The sequence below is a fragment of the Eubalaena glacialis genome, chromosome 9 (assembly GCF_028564815.1).
Source record: "Eubalaena glacialis isolate mEubGla1 chromosome 9, mEubGla1.1.hap2.+ XY, whole genome shotgun sequence".
Classification (NCBI taxonomy): domain Eukaryota; kingdom Metazoa; phylum Chordata; class Mammalia; order Artiodactyla; family Balaenidae; genus Eubalaena; species Eubalaena glacialis.
Genome location: NC_083724.1, coordinates 56,794,217 through 56,806,633, shown reverse-complemented (window position 1 = coordinate 56,806,633; position 12,417 = coordinate 56,794,217). Strand labels below are relative to the sequence as shown.

General features: G+C 36.5%; 1 protein-coding gene across 1 annotated transcript; it reads left to right on the top strand.

The window, feature by feature from the left end:
* The first annotated feature begins 356 nt into the window (after positions 1-356).
* On the top strand, positions 357-6,121 carry LOC133097157 (prorelaxin). The gene is made up of 2 exons (XM_061199039.1): positions 357-664; positions 5,781-6,121. Exons 1-2 carry the CDS (start codon positions 454-456, stop codon positions 6,119-6,121), a joined length of 552 nt encoding a protein of 183 aa, XP_061055022.1. The 5' UTR covers positions 357-453.
* The last annotated feature ends 6,296 nt before the right edge of the window (positions 6,122-12,417 follow it).

The window sequence follows — 12,417 nt, the reverse complement described above, 5'->3', positions numbered from 1 at the left end:
GTGAGAATATGGGTGATTTCAATTTTATTCTTGATATAATTTAGCACAGTGGCCATGCCTAGCTTTACAATAAAGACTTCAAATATTGACTAACCCTACCCAAGTATACAAAATGGTTTGAGGGAAAGAAAAAAGAGAGAAAAAAACCCACAAACAACTGTAAAAGGGCCACGAACAGAAGGATGGGCAAATGGAGAAAAGTTGGTAAGGGTAAACGAGAGCTGGTGGGGGGAAGGGGGTATTTCAAACAGGTGGGTGGGGAAAGGGGTGGAGCTTGGACCCTTGACTCAAGGTCTAAGTGGTAGCCAGAGGGCTATAAAAGCTTGGTGGAGCCAGGCAGCGAAAGCAACCTAAGGGCCAGGATTGGCACACTGACGGAGGCCGGTAGGCTACAGCAGGTGCAGTATCACCAGAAAGGCTGAAAAGCTCAGAGCGGAAGAGATCAGGTCCAGGATGCCGCTCCAGTTCTTGTCCCACCTGCTAGGGGTGTGGCTGCTACTGAGCCAACTTCCCAGAGAGATCTCAGGCCAGAGGACGAACGATCTTATTAAGGCATGCGGCCGAGAATTAGTCCGCCTCTGGGTCGAGATCTGTGGCTCGGTCTCCTGGGGGAGAACGGCTCTGAGCCTGGAGGAGCCTTGGCTGGGATCCGGACCGCCAGCAGGTGAGAGCACCCAACCCCCGCCCCCGACCAGCCGCTCCGCACTTCCCATTGGTTGCTGTCCGGCTGCCGAGCAATCGGAAGGGCGGCCCACATGACTCTGAAGCTGCCGGTGCCTAAAAGTTTGGGATTTTGCCTCGTAACTTGCTTTCTAGTCAGGATTTCACCCGGGATTTCACCACAGGGAGGGAAAGCAGCGGGAACAGCAAATGGCCTTACCTGAGAGGCACTTGGTGCCCTTCACCTCCTGGCAGTCCGGGTGGCGGGGCAGGGAGGGAGAAGGAGGAAGCTACAGAGGGAGGTTAGTGCTCAAAGACCCACAGTAGGCGGGGCGTACTCAGCCCGGAGGATCCGCACTCAGGCCAGAGGATCAGTCCGAGGGCAGGACTGAAGGCTTGCTGGTGGATGCGGCAACTGGACAGGGCATCTTAACTTGAGATGACAGGGGGCAAACAGTGAGGTGTGAGTTGGTTATCAAGCGTATTTGCGCACCAAAGGGCATAGGGCAGAGACCTATGATAGGGTCCTGAAGTGTAAACATAAAAGGGGGCCTTAAATTTAACGACCCTCCTCCTTTGTTTAAAAAAAAAGCAAGCTCGGCTGTGGCCCATGCCATCGAAAACTTACTCTTTTGTTTTTATTTGTTAACTTCACCAAAGGGGAGGACCTAGCCTCCCACTTCTTTGAACTGAGTCTTGAAGTTCATGTGTGAGAGAAGGGATTAAAGAGAAAGAAAAGGGCCTGATGGTCTACAAGAGAAACTGAAGGGGAACAAGAGTCAAGGGAAGTTTGCCCTTCAGCCAAACAAAGCAGAAAACGTGATTGATGCTTCAAGCATTTAGAAGCTGCAATGGATTCTCTTTAAAAAAGCAAGATCTCAGAATTAAATCTGGAATTTTTTTTAAAAAACACTTTGTTAAGTTATAAAGCATTTATAAAGATAAATTGGAAGCTAAGTTTAAGTAACAATGGAAACTTTCACTGAGGTATAGCCTAGTCTAATCACTGTAATGGGTCATGTTAAAATCAGGGAGGGCAAGCTCAATTATGAATAATTGTTTTATATTTCATAACACATGCAATTTATGATAAATCACAACTATATTTATAGGCTATATGCATATCCTCTATATAAGTGACCCTCATGTAAAATCATTGTGCACACTAAGTACATTTACTGCCCTTTTATGGGACTTAAAATATGATTATAAAGTTTTTTACCTAACTTTTCTACATTGTTGGTCAGAGACTGATGTATTTAATGCAAGTTTTTACATACTTCTTGTATAATATTAATAGAAGAGTACCACAGAGTTTAGGAATTCACTGATTCAAAGTAGGCAAGACCAGATTGCATTTGCTTCATTGTTTCACTTTTTCTGAATAAATAATATGCTCATATTAAAGACTGAAAAATATACATAAATACAATAATAAAAATGAAAGGCACCATTAGATATTAAAGACTGAAAAAAATCTGTGAATTTAATGAGAAAATGAAAATATCTATATTAAATGAGGAAATGGAAAGCAATATTAATATTTGGCAAATAGGTATGTGTATCTCCTGCATTTTCATTTAACATTATATTGTGAGCATCTTCTCAAACTGTTAGACTCCAAAAAGATAATTTAAAATTTCTTTCTGGTATTCCACATCATAAATCTACCATATATATATATTTAACCATTCTTAGTAGACATTTAGGTTGTCTCCAGATTGTTGCTTAAAAATGGTTTTCTGACTACATTTATACCTATCTAGATATTTGGCCAAATTTCTATTTCTGTAGAAGAGGATAGTGATTTTAAAATATTTTTAAAGAACTGTCTTTGTCACTGCTCAGTATATAATTTGACTGGAAATAATCTAACAAAATATTGCCTGCAAGTGAGGATCAAGGGAAGTGTTTAAATTACTAGTTAAGAATCACTTTGGAAGTACATGTCAATAATCTGTGATTCATGAGGTTTAAAACCTCTATTATTCGATAGTTTCTATCTGTTTTTACATTATTAAATTGTTATTTTCCCACAATGCGTGCAGAAATAATACTCACTGTACAGTTTTAAAAACAAGATAGATATTTTTAATTAGAAGAAGTCTATGTTAGTATACCGTTTTAAAAACAAGATAGATATTTTTAATTAGAAGAAGTCTATGTTGGTAAGAGTTTAGTCCAAAATATACTGATTAGGAGGCATTTGTATGAATTCAGGTTGACTAGGATATTATCTTTTAGACTCCAGAAGCTAAAGTTGTTGTGAACTGCAAAATATTTCAAAATAAATTTAAAAAATAATTTTAATAAAGAGTACAATGCAGGCAACAAAAGCAAAATTAGACAAGTGAGGCTACATCAATCGAAAAAACTTCTGCACGGCAAAGGACATACTCAATAATGAAGGGGCAACCTATGAAATAGGAGAAAATATTTGCAAGCCATGTACCTGATAAGGGGTTAATTTCCAAAATATATAAAGAATGCCTACAACTCAATAGCAAAAAAACTAATAACCTGGTTTTAAAATGGGCTAAAGACTTGAATAGACATTTCTCCAAAGAAGACATACAAATGGCCAACAGGTATAAGAAACAATGCTGTATATCACTAATCATCAGGGAAATGGAAATCAAAACCACAATGAGCTATCACTTCACACCTGTCAGGATGGCTATTATCAAAAAACAAAAGAAAAGTGTGGTTAAGAATGTGGAGAAATTGAAACCCATGTATAGTATACTGTTGGTGGGAAAGCAAATTTGTGCATTCACTATGGAAAAGAGTGTGGAGGTTCCTCAAAAAAAAAAAGAACTACCATATGATCAGCAATCCCACTTCTGGGTATTTATTCAAAAGAATTGAAATCAGGATCTTGAAGAGACATTACCACTCCCATAATCACTGCAGCAATATTCACAATAGCCAAGATGTGGAAACAAATTAAATGTCCATCCACAGATGAATGAATAAAGAAAAGGTGGTATATACATACAATGGAGTATTATTTGGCCTTAAAAAAGGAAATCCTAAAATATGCAACAACATGGATGAACCTGGAGGACATTATGCTAAGTGAAAAATGCCTGTCTCAGAAGGACAAATACTGCTTGATTCCACTATTATAAGTATCTAAAATGTCAAACTCATAGAAGCAAAGAATAAATGGTGGTTACCAGGATTGGGAGGAGGGAAAAATGGGGAGCTGCTAATTATCATGTATAAAATTTCAATTACGCAAGATGAATTGTTTCTAGAAATCTGATTTATAACACTGTACCTATAGATAATCATGGTGTATTGGGCACTTAAAATTCTGTTAAAAGGGTAGATCTCATGTTAAATGTTCTTACCAAAAAAAAAAAAAAAAAAGATATATGGGAACTCTGTCACATTTCTGTGAATTTTCTGTAACTTTAAAAGTATTTCAAAACAACACGTTTTTAAATTGAAAAAAAAAAGTGCCAGAAACAACAACCTATGAATAAATGTAAAAGAAACTACAAATGTTTTGCCTGATTCATTAACTGGCTTTAAGTATATGGAAAGTTACAATCAGCTTTTCTTTGTATTCAATAAAGCTCCAATTAGAGAAGGTTTAAGTTAGAGCAAGGAGAATTTTTATGAGGAGATTGAATTGAACTTAGGATGTCTTACTGAGGGAAAATGTGAACATTTCTGACTACCAAAAAATGGTATAAATTCTCATCTGTCAGTGCCAGTTTGGAACTTGAATGAGAGAAAACATTGGGAGGAAAAATAAAATGTTAGAGTATTGTTTTCTTTCCACTGAAAACTCCAATTGTTGAAGTTTGTTGTTGGCTGAGATTCTTGCTACAGAACTCATAGGAAGTGAACAAGCCGAGACCATTCCTGCCTGGGTGAGGGGGCATGGTTTTCTCTGATCTGTAGGCATCAGTGGTTGCCCAGGAATCCATCTTCCATGCTTAGATTTATATCTCTTGACCTCATTGTTTCCACTATTTCAGGAGGAATGTCTTATTATAAGCTGAAATGGACAGTTTTGCTGTCCAGGAAAAACAGCAAGTAGTGATCCAGGTTTACACTATAATTTAAACTTCATCTGTGTTTCAATATTTTTTTTGGTGCTGTAACTCTCAAAATTGTGTAATGGGGATAGGTAAGGTTAGGATAGAATTTACCTGGAAGTTTTTTGAGGGCAGGAAAGATGTTTTCTTTTTATTTATATCTCTAATCTGGCAGAGCCAGAGACATGGAAACAATCAATGGATGTTCAGCTGAACTGAATGGGTATAAAGAAGGAAGATGTCAGCTGGTCCCTGAAAGTTCCCAGCCGAAGTCTCAACCTTCATGTATACCCATCCTGGGATGCTACTTAAGACCAGGCTCCCTTCCTAGGGAACACACAGAACTTGCATAGTTTATGATCTACAACATTGGAACAAAAACCATACACAGTAGTCAGTAGACACACACCACAACAGATTAAAAATCTCTTATAGTCAGTGATTTGTTGGTTAGTGTTCTTTTAACCCATTTCTCCATAAACTAAAACATTACTGATTTGCAGTAAATACCCTAAGGAAGAGAAATTATTAAATACATGTATGAGGAGCATCAGAGACTGGTATCTCCTGCCTACTAGATCAGAGCAGTTGGAAATTCTGCCTTTTTAACTTTATCCTGAAGCAGTAACTTGCCACCATGGAACAGTTGATAGTTTAAAATAATTAATATACTTTTCAAGGATTACTATCATAACTCAGAAGTTGCTTAGTCATAGAAATAAATTACTCAGGTAATAAAAATTCATCTGTGGTCAAACTGAGTGTTATTGAGGATCAAGATGACTTCAGAAGTGTCAGAGATAAAAAAGTGCTATGGTGAAAGCATTAAAGGGACATAGGAGAGATGACAAGGGTACGAGTGGAGTAAAGCAGAACCTTGGTAATGTTGTTTAACCTGCCCAATTATAATAAACTAAGCTTTTTAGATATCAGGACTCTTCCTGATTCTGTTTTATTGTTGAATTCTATTGAGGCAATGCTTTCCTTTGTGTCTATGCAAAATTTTATAGTTTTCCTGATGTACTTTAACATGAATATTTTTTCTCTTCCCCCTCTTTTTTAAATTAGAAATCATGCCATCCTCCATCACCAAAGATTCAGAAACCTTAAAGATGTTGTTGGAATTCGTTCCTAATTTGCCACAGGAGCTGAAGGCAACACTGTCTGAGGGGCAGCCATCACTGAGAGAGCTACAACAATCTGCATTAAAGGATTCAAATCTTAACTTTGAAGAATTTAAGAAAATTATTCTTAATAGACAAAATGAAGCAGAAGACAAAAGTCTTTCAGAATTAAAAAACTTAGGCTTAGATAAACATTCCCGAAAAAAGAGACTGTTCCGTATGACACTGAGTGAGAAATGTTGTCAAGTAGGTTGTATCAGAAAAGATATTGCTAGATTATGCTGAGATGAAGCTGTGTATTTCATCTAATGTTCACATGTATTCTCACTGACACATTCACTGATGCCTCTGTCGCCCGACTGATTACTAGAATATGAGAAATTATTTTTAGTGTTTAGGTTTTTCATTTGATGTGTAATAAAATGTCCCTTGCATTACTGTAGTTTCTGATAATAATACTTTTTATGTGAGAAGATATTTTTGTTTTTTATTAATGATATAATTATGTTATTGCTTTTTTAATGCTACTAACTTAAACTGACAATAAAATCTTTATCACTTTAGCCACACACAATAACTCAAAGAAAAATTTTAGAACTAGATAGCTTAGTAAAATGCTATGTCTTGCATAAGTGAGAATGGACAAGTCTATTTTTGAAATCTGTATCTGATAAATTATAATCTGTCACCATTTTCCCTCCAAACATAATGCCCAAATGTTCTTTCACAACTTAATATCAAATGAATTATTTCAGTAGCAAAAAAATAAATAAAAATTTAAAAATAACTTACACAATACCTAACACCAGGTACATAAAATGGACCAAAACTTTTTTATTGACATTAACTCTTCGATCGAATATGCAGTCACAAGATTTGAACTTTTCTAGTAGATTTAAAAATATTTTTTGTGTCTTACTGAACTATTAATTGCAAAAAAATGAGATTGGACCCTAAATCAATTTAATTTAGTTGAGGCCATATAAACTCAAGTATTTTTCAAACTAGGGTTCTTACCTTAATTCTACTGTCTAAAACACTAAAAAGTAAATTATAATTTTTTAAGGAGAAAAATGAATATTTAATACATATAAAAGAGAATAAACAATTCAGTGTCATATATTATAGAAAAACTGTATTAGCAAGGGAACATACTTTGTTTGCTATTTTAGAATTTACAAACCATTTCTGTAACAAAATAACTGTGAAATGATATGAAAACTTGTTAGTATAGTAAATTAACAGAGTTATCATCTTAGTGTTTAGCCAGTTCCTTTGATTTACATACACTTAAATTTTTAGGCAGCATTTATAGAAAAAAGTGCACTTAAATAGCAATTTAATCTCCATCATATGTCTGTAAATAGAATTTAAAAGAATTAAAACAGCAACTCCCATATTTCAAATTCCCATACATGATTAATCATAATCAGGCCTCCAACTAAGGCCACCTTGTAAAACTTCATAAAAGGCTGTGGAACCTCAGAGGCCATAAGCCACCTTGGACAAAGCCTGGAAAAGTGCTGTCTGAAATGGAAAACCCAACACAGGAGAACAAGGGCAGTGACCAGGAAGCTTACAGCCCAGAAAGGACAAAGAGGCATCCCCAGACACAAGAGGCATCTCCCCAGACCCTGCCCTGGCCCATGTCCCTCATCTGCTTCTCCACAAAAGCCCTGAAGACAGGGCTCCTAGCCCAAGAATCTGTATTCACTACCTCTGATGATATCACTTTTTAAGTGCTACAAAGACAGTCTGTGGTTAACCATCTACTATAAATACTATGATAATCAGTTAACATCTTTAAGATATCTAATTCTTGGGCTGCTAAAGTCCTCCTAAAACTCTCATGAGAAACTGATGATTGTATGCTTAATTTATTTCTCATATAAAAAATTTACTCTGGGGGCTTCCCTGGTGGCACAGTGGTTAAGAATCCACCTGCCAACGCAGGGGACACGGGTTCGAGCCCTGGTCTGGGAAGATCCCACATGCTGCGGAGCAACTTAGCCCATGCACCACAATTACTGAGCCTGCGTCTAGAGCCCGCGAGCCACAACTACCGACCCACGTGCTGCAATTACTGAAGCCCACACACCTAGAGCCCGTGCTCCGCAACAAGAGAAGCCACCACAGTGAGGAGCCCGTGCGTAGCAGCGAAGACCCAATGCAGCCAAAAAAAAAAAATTGTTTATATACATGTATCAGTGAGGATTGTGTTCCCTGTAAATAACAGAAATCCCTATAACAGTGGCTTCAAAGAAGACTGTGGAGTGAACATCCAACACTGAATGATGCCAGCAGGCTCCTACCACCTTTCCAGTCAGCTCTGCTTCACATATAGGCCTTCCTCCTTATGCACTTCTTTCTCCTCATGAGCCCAAGATGGCTGCTGCACATCTAGATCTGTGTACATTTTAGGACATAAGAAGGCTTAGTGCCTGGATCAGAAAAGCAAAGCCTTTGCCAGAAACCTCCACATGTGTGCTTATTTCACATTAGCCAGAACTGTGTCACATGGATACTACTACCAGCAAGAGACATTGGGAAATCATTTCTACCACTTAGAGACTAGAGAGTTGAGGTAGGCAAGGGAGAAGGGTCTAGAAAGGAGATTGGATCAGTCAACCTACAGCTTTGCTCATACTTGCTGTTCTTGTACCTACAATGTCTGATTCAAATACATTAATCTTTATTTATTAACTTTCACCATTAAGATGAACTCCAACTGGAGTTGGATCCAAATGATATGAGAAAAAGAAAGAAGTCTTTGGAATCCAGTAGACATGAGTAGGAATGCTCTAGCACTTACCAGCTACATGCATGGGCACATTTAATATTTCTCTTTAAAAAGCTGTCTTTCTTTTGTTTTGACTGAAAACATTTTAATTTCTGAGTTAACAGACATTATTTTTTAATTGAAGTATAGTTGCTGTACATTATGTTACAGGTGTACAATACAGTGATTCACAATTTATTCATGTCCGGAGGTTATTCATGTCTGGAGCTTTTTTATTATCTCACACAGAACCTCTGTACCCACTAAATAGAAACTCCACATTCCACCCCTGGAAGCCTCTGGTAACCACTATTCTACCTTCTGTCTCTATGAAACTGCTTCTCTAGATCCTCATATAAGTAGGATCATACAATATTTGTCCTTTTGTGTCTGGCTTATTTCACTCAGCATAATGTTTTAAGGTTCATCCATGTTATAGCACATATCAGAAATTCATTCCTTTTTATGGTGGAATAATGTTTCATTGTATGTATGTACCACATTTTCTTTATCCATTCATCCACTGATGGACATTTGGGTTGTTTCTACCTTTTGGCTTTCGTGAATAATGCTATGAACACATGTGTATAAATATTTAAGTTCCTGCTTTGAGTTCTTTTCAGTACATACCTCGGAATAAAATTGCTGGATCCTATAACCATTCTATTCTTAACTTTTTGAGGAACCATCATACTGTCTTCCACAGATGCTGTACCATTTTACATTCCCACTAGCAGTGCCCATGAGTTCCAATTTCTCCACATGCTTGCTAACACTTATTTTTGTTTTGTGATAATAGCCATCCTAATGGATGTGAAGTGAAATCTCATTGTGCTGATTTGCATTTCCCTAACGACTAGTGATGTTGAGCATAGTTTCATGTGCTTATTGGCCATCTTCTTTGGAGAAATGTCTATTCAAGTCCTTCACCTATTTTAATTGGTTTATTTGTTTTTATGTTGTTGAGTTGTAGGAGTTCTTTATATATTCTAGATGTTAATACCTTTTTCGATATGTAATTTGAAAATATTTTCTTCCATTCCATGAGTTGTCTTTCACTCTATTGATAGTCTTTTTTTTTTTTTTTTTGGCTTAAACAACAAAATTTATTTTCTTATAATTCTGGAGGCTAGAAGTCCAAGATCAAGTTGCTGTCAGGGTTGGCTTCTGGTGAGCCCTCTCTTCCTGGCTTGTAGATGCCACCTTCACACCATGTTTTCACATGGCCTCTTCTCTGCAAGTGCATGGAGAGAGGGAGATCTTTGGTGTCTCTTCGTCTTCTTACAAGGATCACACCTCCACCCTTACAATTTCCTTGAACCTTAACTATCTCCATTAAATGCCTTATCTCCAAATACAGTCACATTACAGGTTAGAACTTCAACATATGAAAGGGGGGTGGGGGGGGGACACACAGTTCAACCCATAATAATGACCATTTTTATTTGTAGACCTTTTTTAAATATTTATTTATTTTTTTATTGGAGTAAAATTGCTTTACAATGTTGTGTTAGTTTCTGCTGTATCATATATTTGCAGACTTTTTCATGATGGCCATTCTGACTGGTGTGAGGTGGTACCTCATTGTAGTTTTGATTTATATTTCTCTAACAATTAGGGATGTTGAGCATCTTTTCATGTACTTGTTGGCCGTCTGTATGTCCTCTTTGGAGAAATGTCTATTTAGATCTTCTGCCCATTTTTCTATTGGGTTGTTTGTTTTTTTCTTGTTGAGTTGTATGAGTTGTTTGTATATTTTGGAAATTAAGCCCTTGTAGGTCGCATCACTTGCAAAGATTTTCTCCCAGTCTGTAGGTTGCTTTTCATTTTGTTTATGGTTTCCTTTGCTGTACAAAAGCTTGTAAGTTTGACAAGGTCCCATTTAAACTTTTTGCTTTTATTTCTATTGCCTTGGGAGACTGACCTAAGAAAACATTGGTACGATTTATGTCAGAGAATGTTTTGCCTATGTTCTCCTTATGACAACCACCTTTTTTAATGAAGTCAAACCTCCTCCCCAGGAAAACAGCTCTAACTTACCAGTTGCCTAACTTTCAATGTTGTGCATTATCTGTGTGAAAAGTGTTTCTTTCCAATTTGGATTTGGCAGAAACTTCAAAACACACAGACAGTCTAGTAGCATCTGCACCAGGTTTCAGAGGGTTGACAGCTCTCCCTGTTGATAGTCTTTTGATGTATAAAAGATTTTAAGTTTTAGTCAAATTTATCTATTTTTTCTTTGTTTCCTATGCTTCTGGTGTCACATCCAAGAAAGCATTCCCAAATCATTTGTCATGAAGTTTTTCCCCTATGTTGTCTTCTGAGAGATTTATAGTTTTAGCTCTTACATTTAGGTCTTTGATCCATTTGAGTTAATTTTTTATATGATATAAGGTAAGGGTCAAACTTCATTCATTTTCATGTGGATATCCAGACTTCCTGCATTATTTATTGAAAAAAAGTCATTTCCCCATTGAATGGTCTTGGCACCTTGTCAGAAATAATTTGAACATATGTGTGAGGGTTTATTTCTAGGCTCTGTATTCTATTCCTTTGATCTATATGTCCTTTCTAATGCCACTACAACAATGCTTTGATTACTGTAGCTTTGTAGTAAGTTTTGAAATCAGGAAGTATGAGACCTCCAATTCTATTCTTTTTTTCAAGATTGTTTTGGCTATTCAGGGTCCCTTGTGATCTCATATGAATTTCAGGATGTGTTTTTCTATTTCTGCAAAAAACATCATTGGGATTTTGATAGGGATTGCACTGAATCCACATATTGCTTTGGGTAGTACTGACATCTTAACAATATTAAGTCTTTCAACCTATGAACATCAGATGTCTTTCCACATAGTTATGCCTTCTTTAGTTTCTTTCAGCAATATTTTGTAGTTTTCAGTGTACAAATCGTTGACATCCTTTATTAAGTTTATTCCTAAATATTATTCTTTTTGATGCTATTTTAAATTGACTAGTTTTTAAAATATCCCTTTCAGATTGTTCACTGTTGGTGTATAGAAATTTAATTGATTTTTTGGCGTTGATTTTTTATATTGCAATTTCACTGAATTCATTTATTAGTCCAGCAGTTTGTGTGTGTGTGTGTGTGTGATCTTTAGGGTTTTCTACATGATATCATCTAGAAATAGAGAAAATTTTACTTCTCCTTTCCAACTTGGATGCCTTGTATTTCTTTTTCTTGCTGAATTGTTCTGGCTAAAACTACCAATACTATGTTGAAAAGAAGTCGCAAAAATGGGCATTGTTGTCTTGCTCCTGATCTTAGAGCAAAAGCTTTCAGTGTTTCACCATTGAGCATGATATTGACTGTGGGTTTTTCATACATAGCTTTTATTATGTTGAAGTATTCCTTTTATTTCTTGCTTGTTGAGTATTTTCTCATGAAAAGGTGTTGAATATTGTCAAAGCTTTTTTTGCATCAATTGAGATGATCACGTGGATTTTTTTCTGTCATTTCTGTTTATGTGGTGTACTACATTGATTTTCAGATGTTGAACCATTCTAGCATTCCAAGAATAAATCCCACTTGGTCCTGGTATATGGTCCTTAGAACATGCTGCTCAATTTTGTTTGTTAATATTTTGTTGAGGATTTTTGCCTCCATATTCGTAAGTGGCTTTGGTCTGTAGTTTTTCTTGTAGTGTCTTTGCGTGGTTTTGGTATCAGGGTAATGCTGATCTCATAGAATGAGTTAGGAAGAGTGCCTTCTTCTTCAATTTTTTGGAAGCGTTTGAGAAAGGTTGTTGATAATTCTTCCCTAAATGTCAGGTAGAATTCA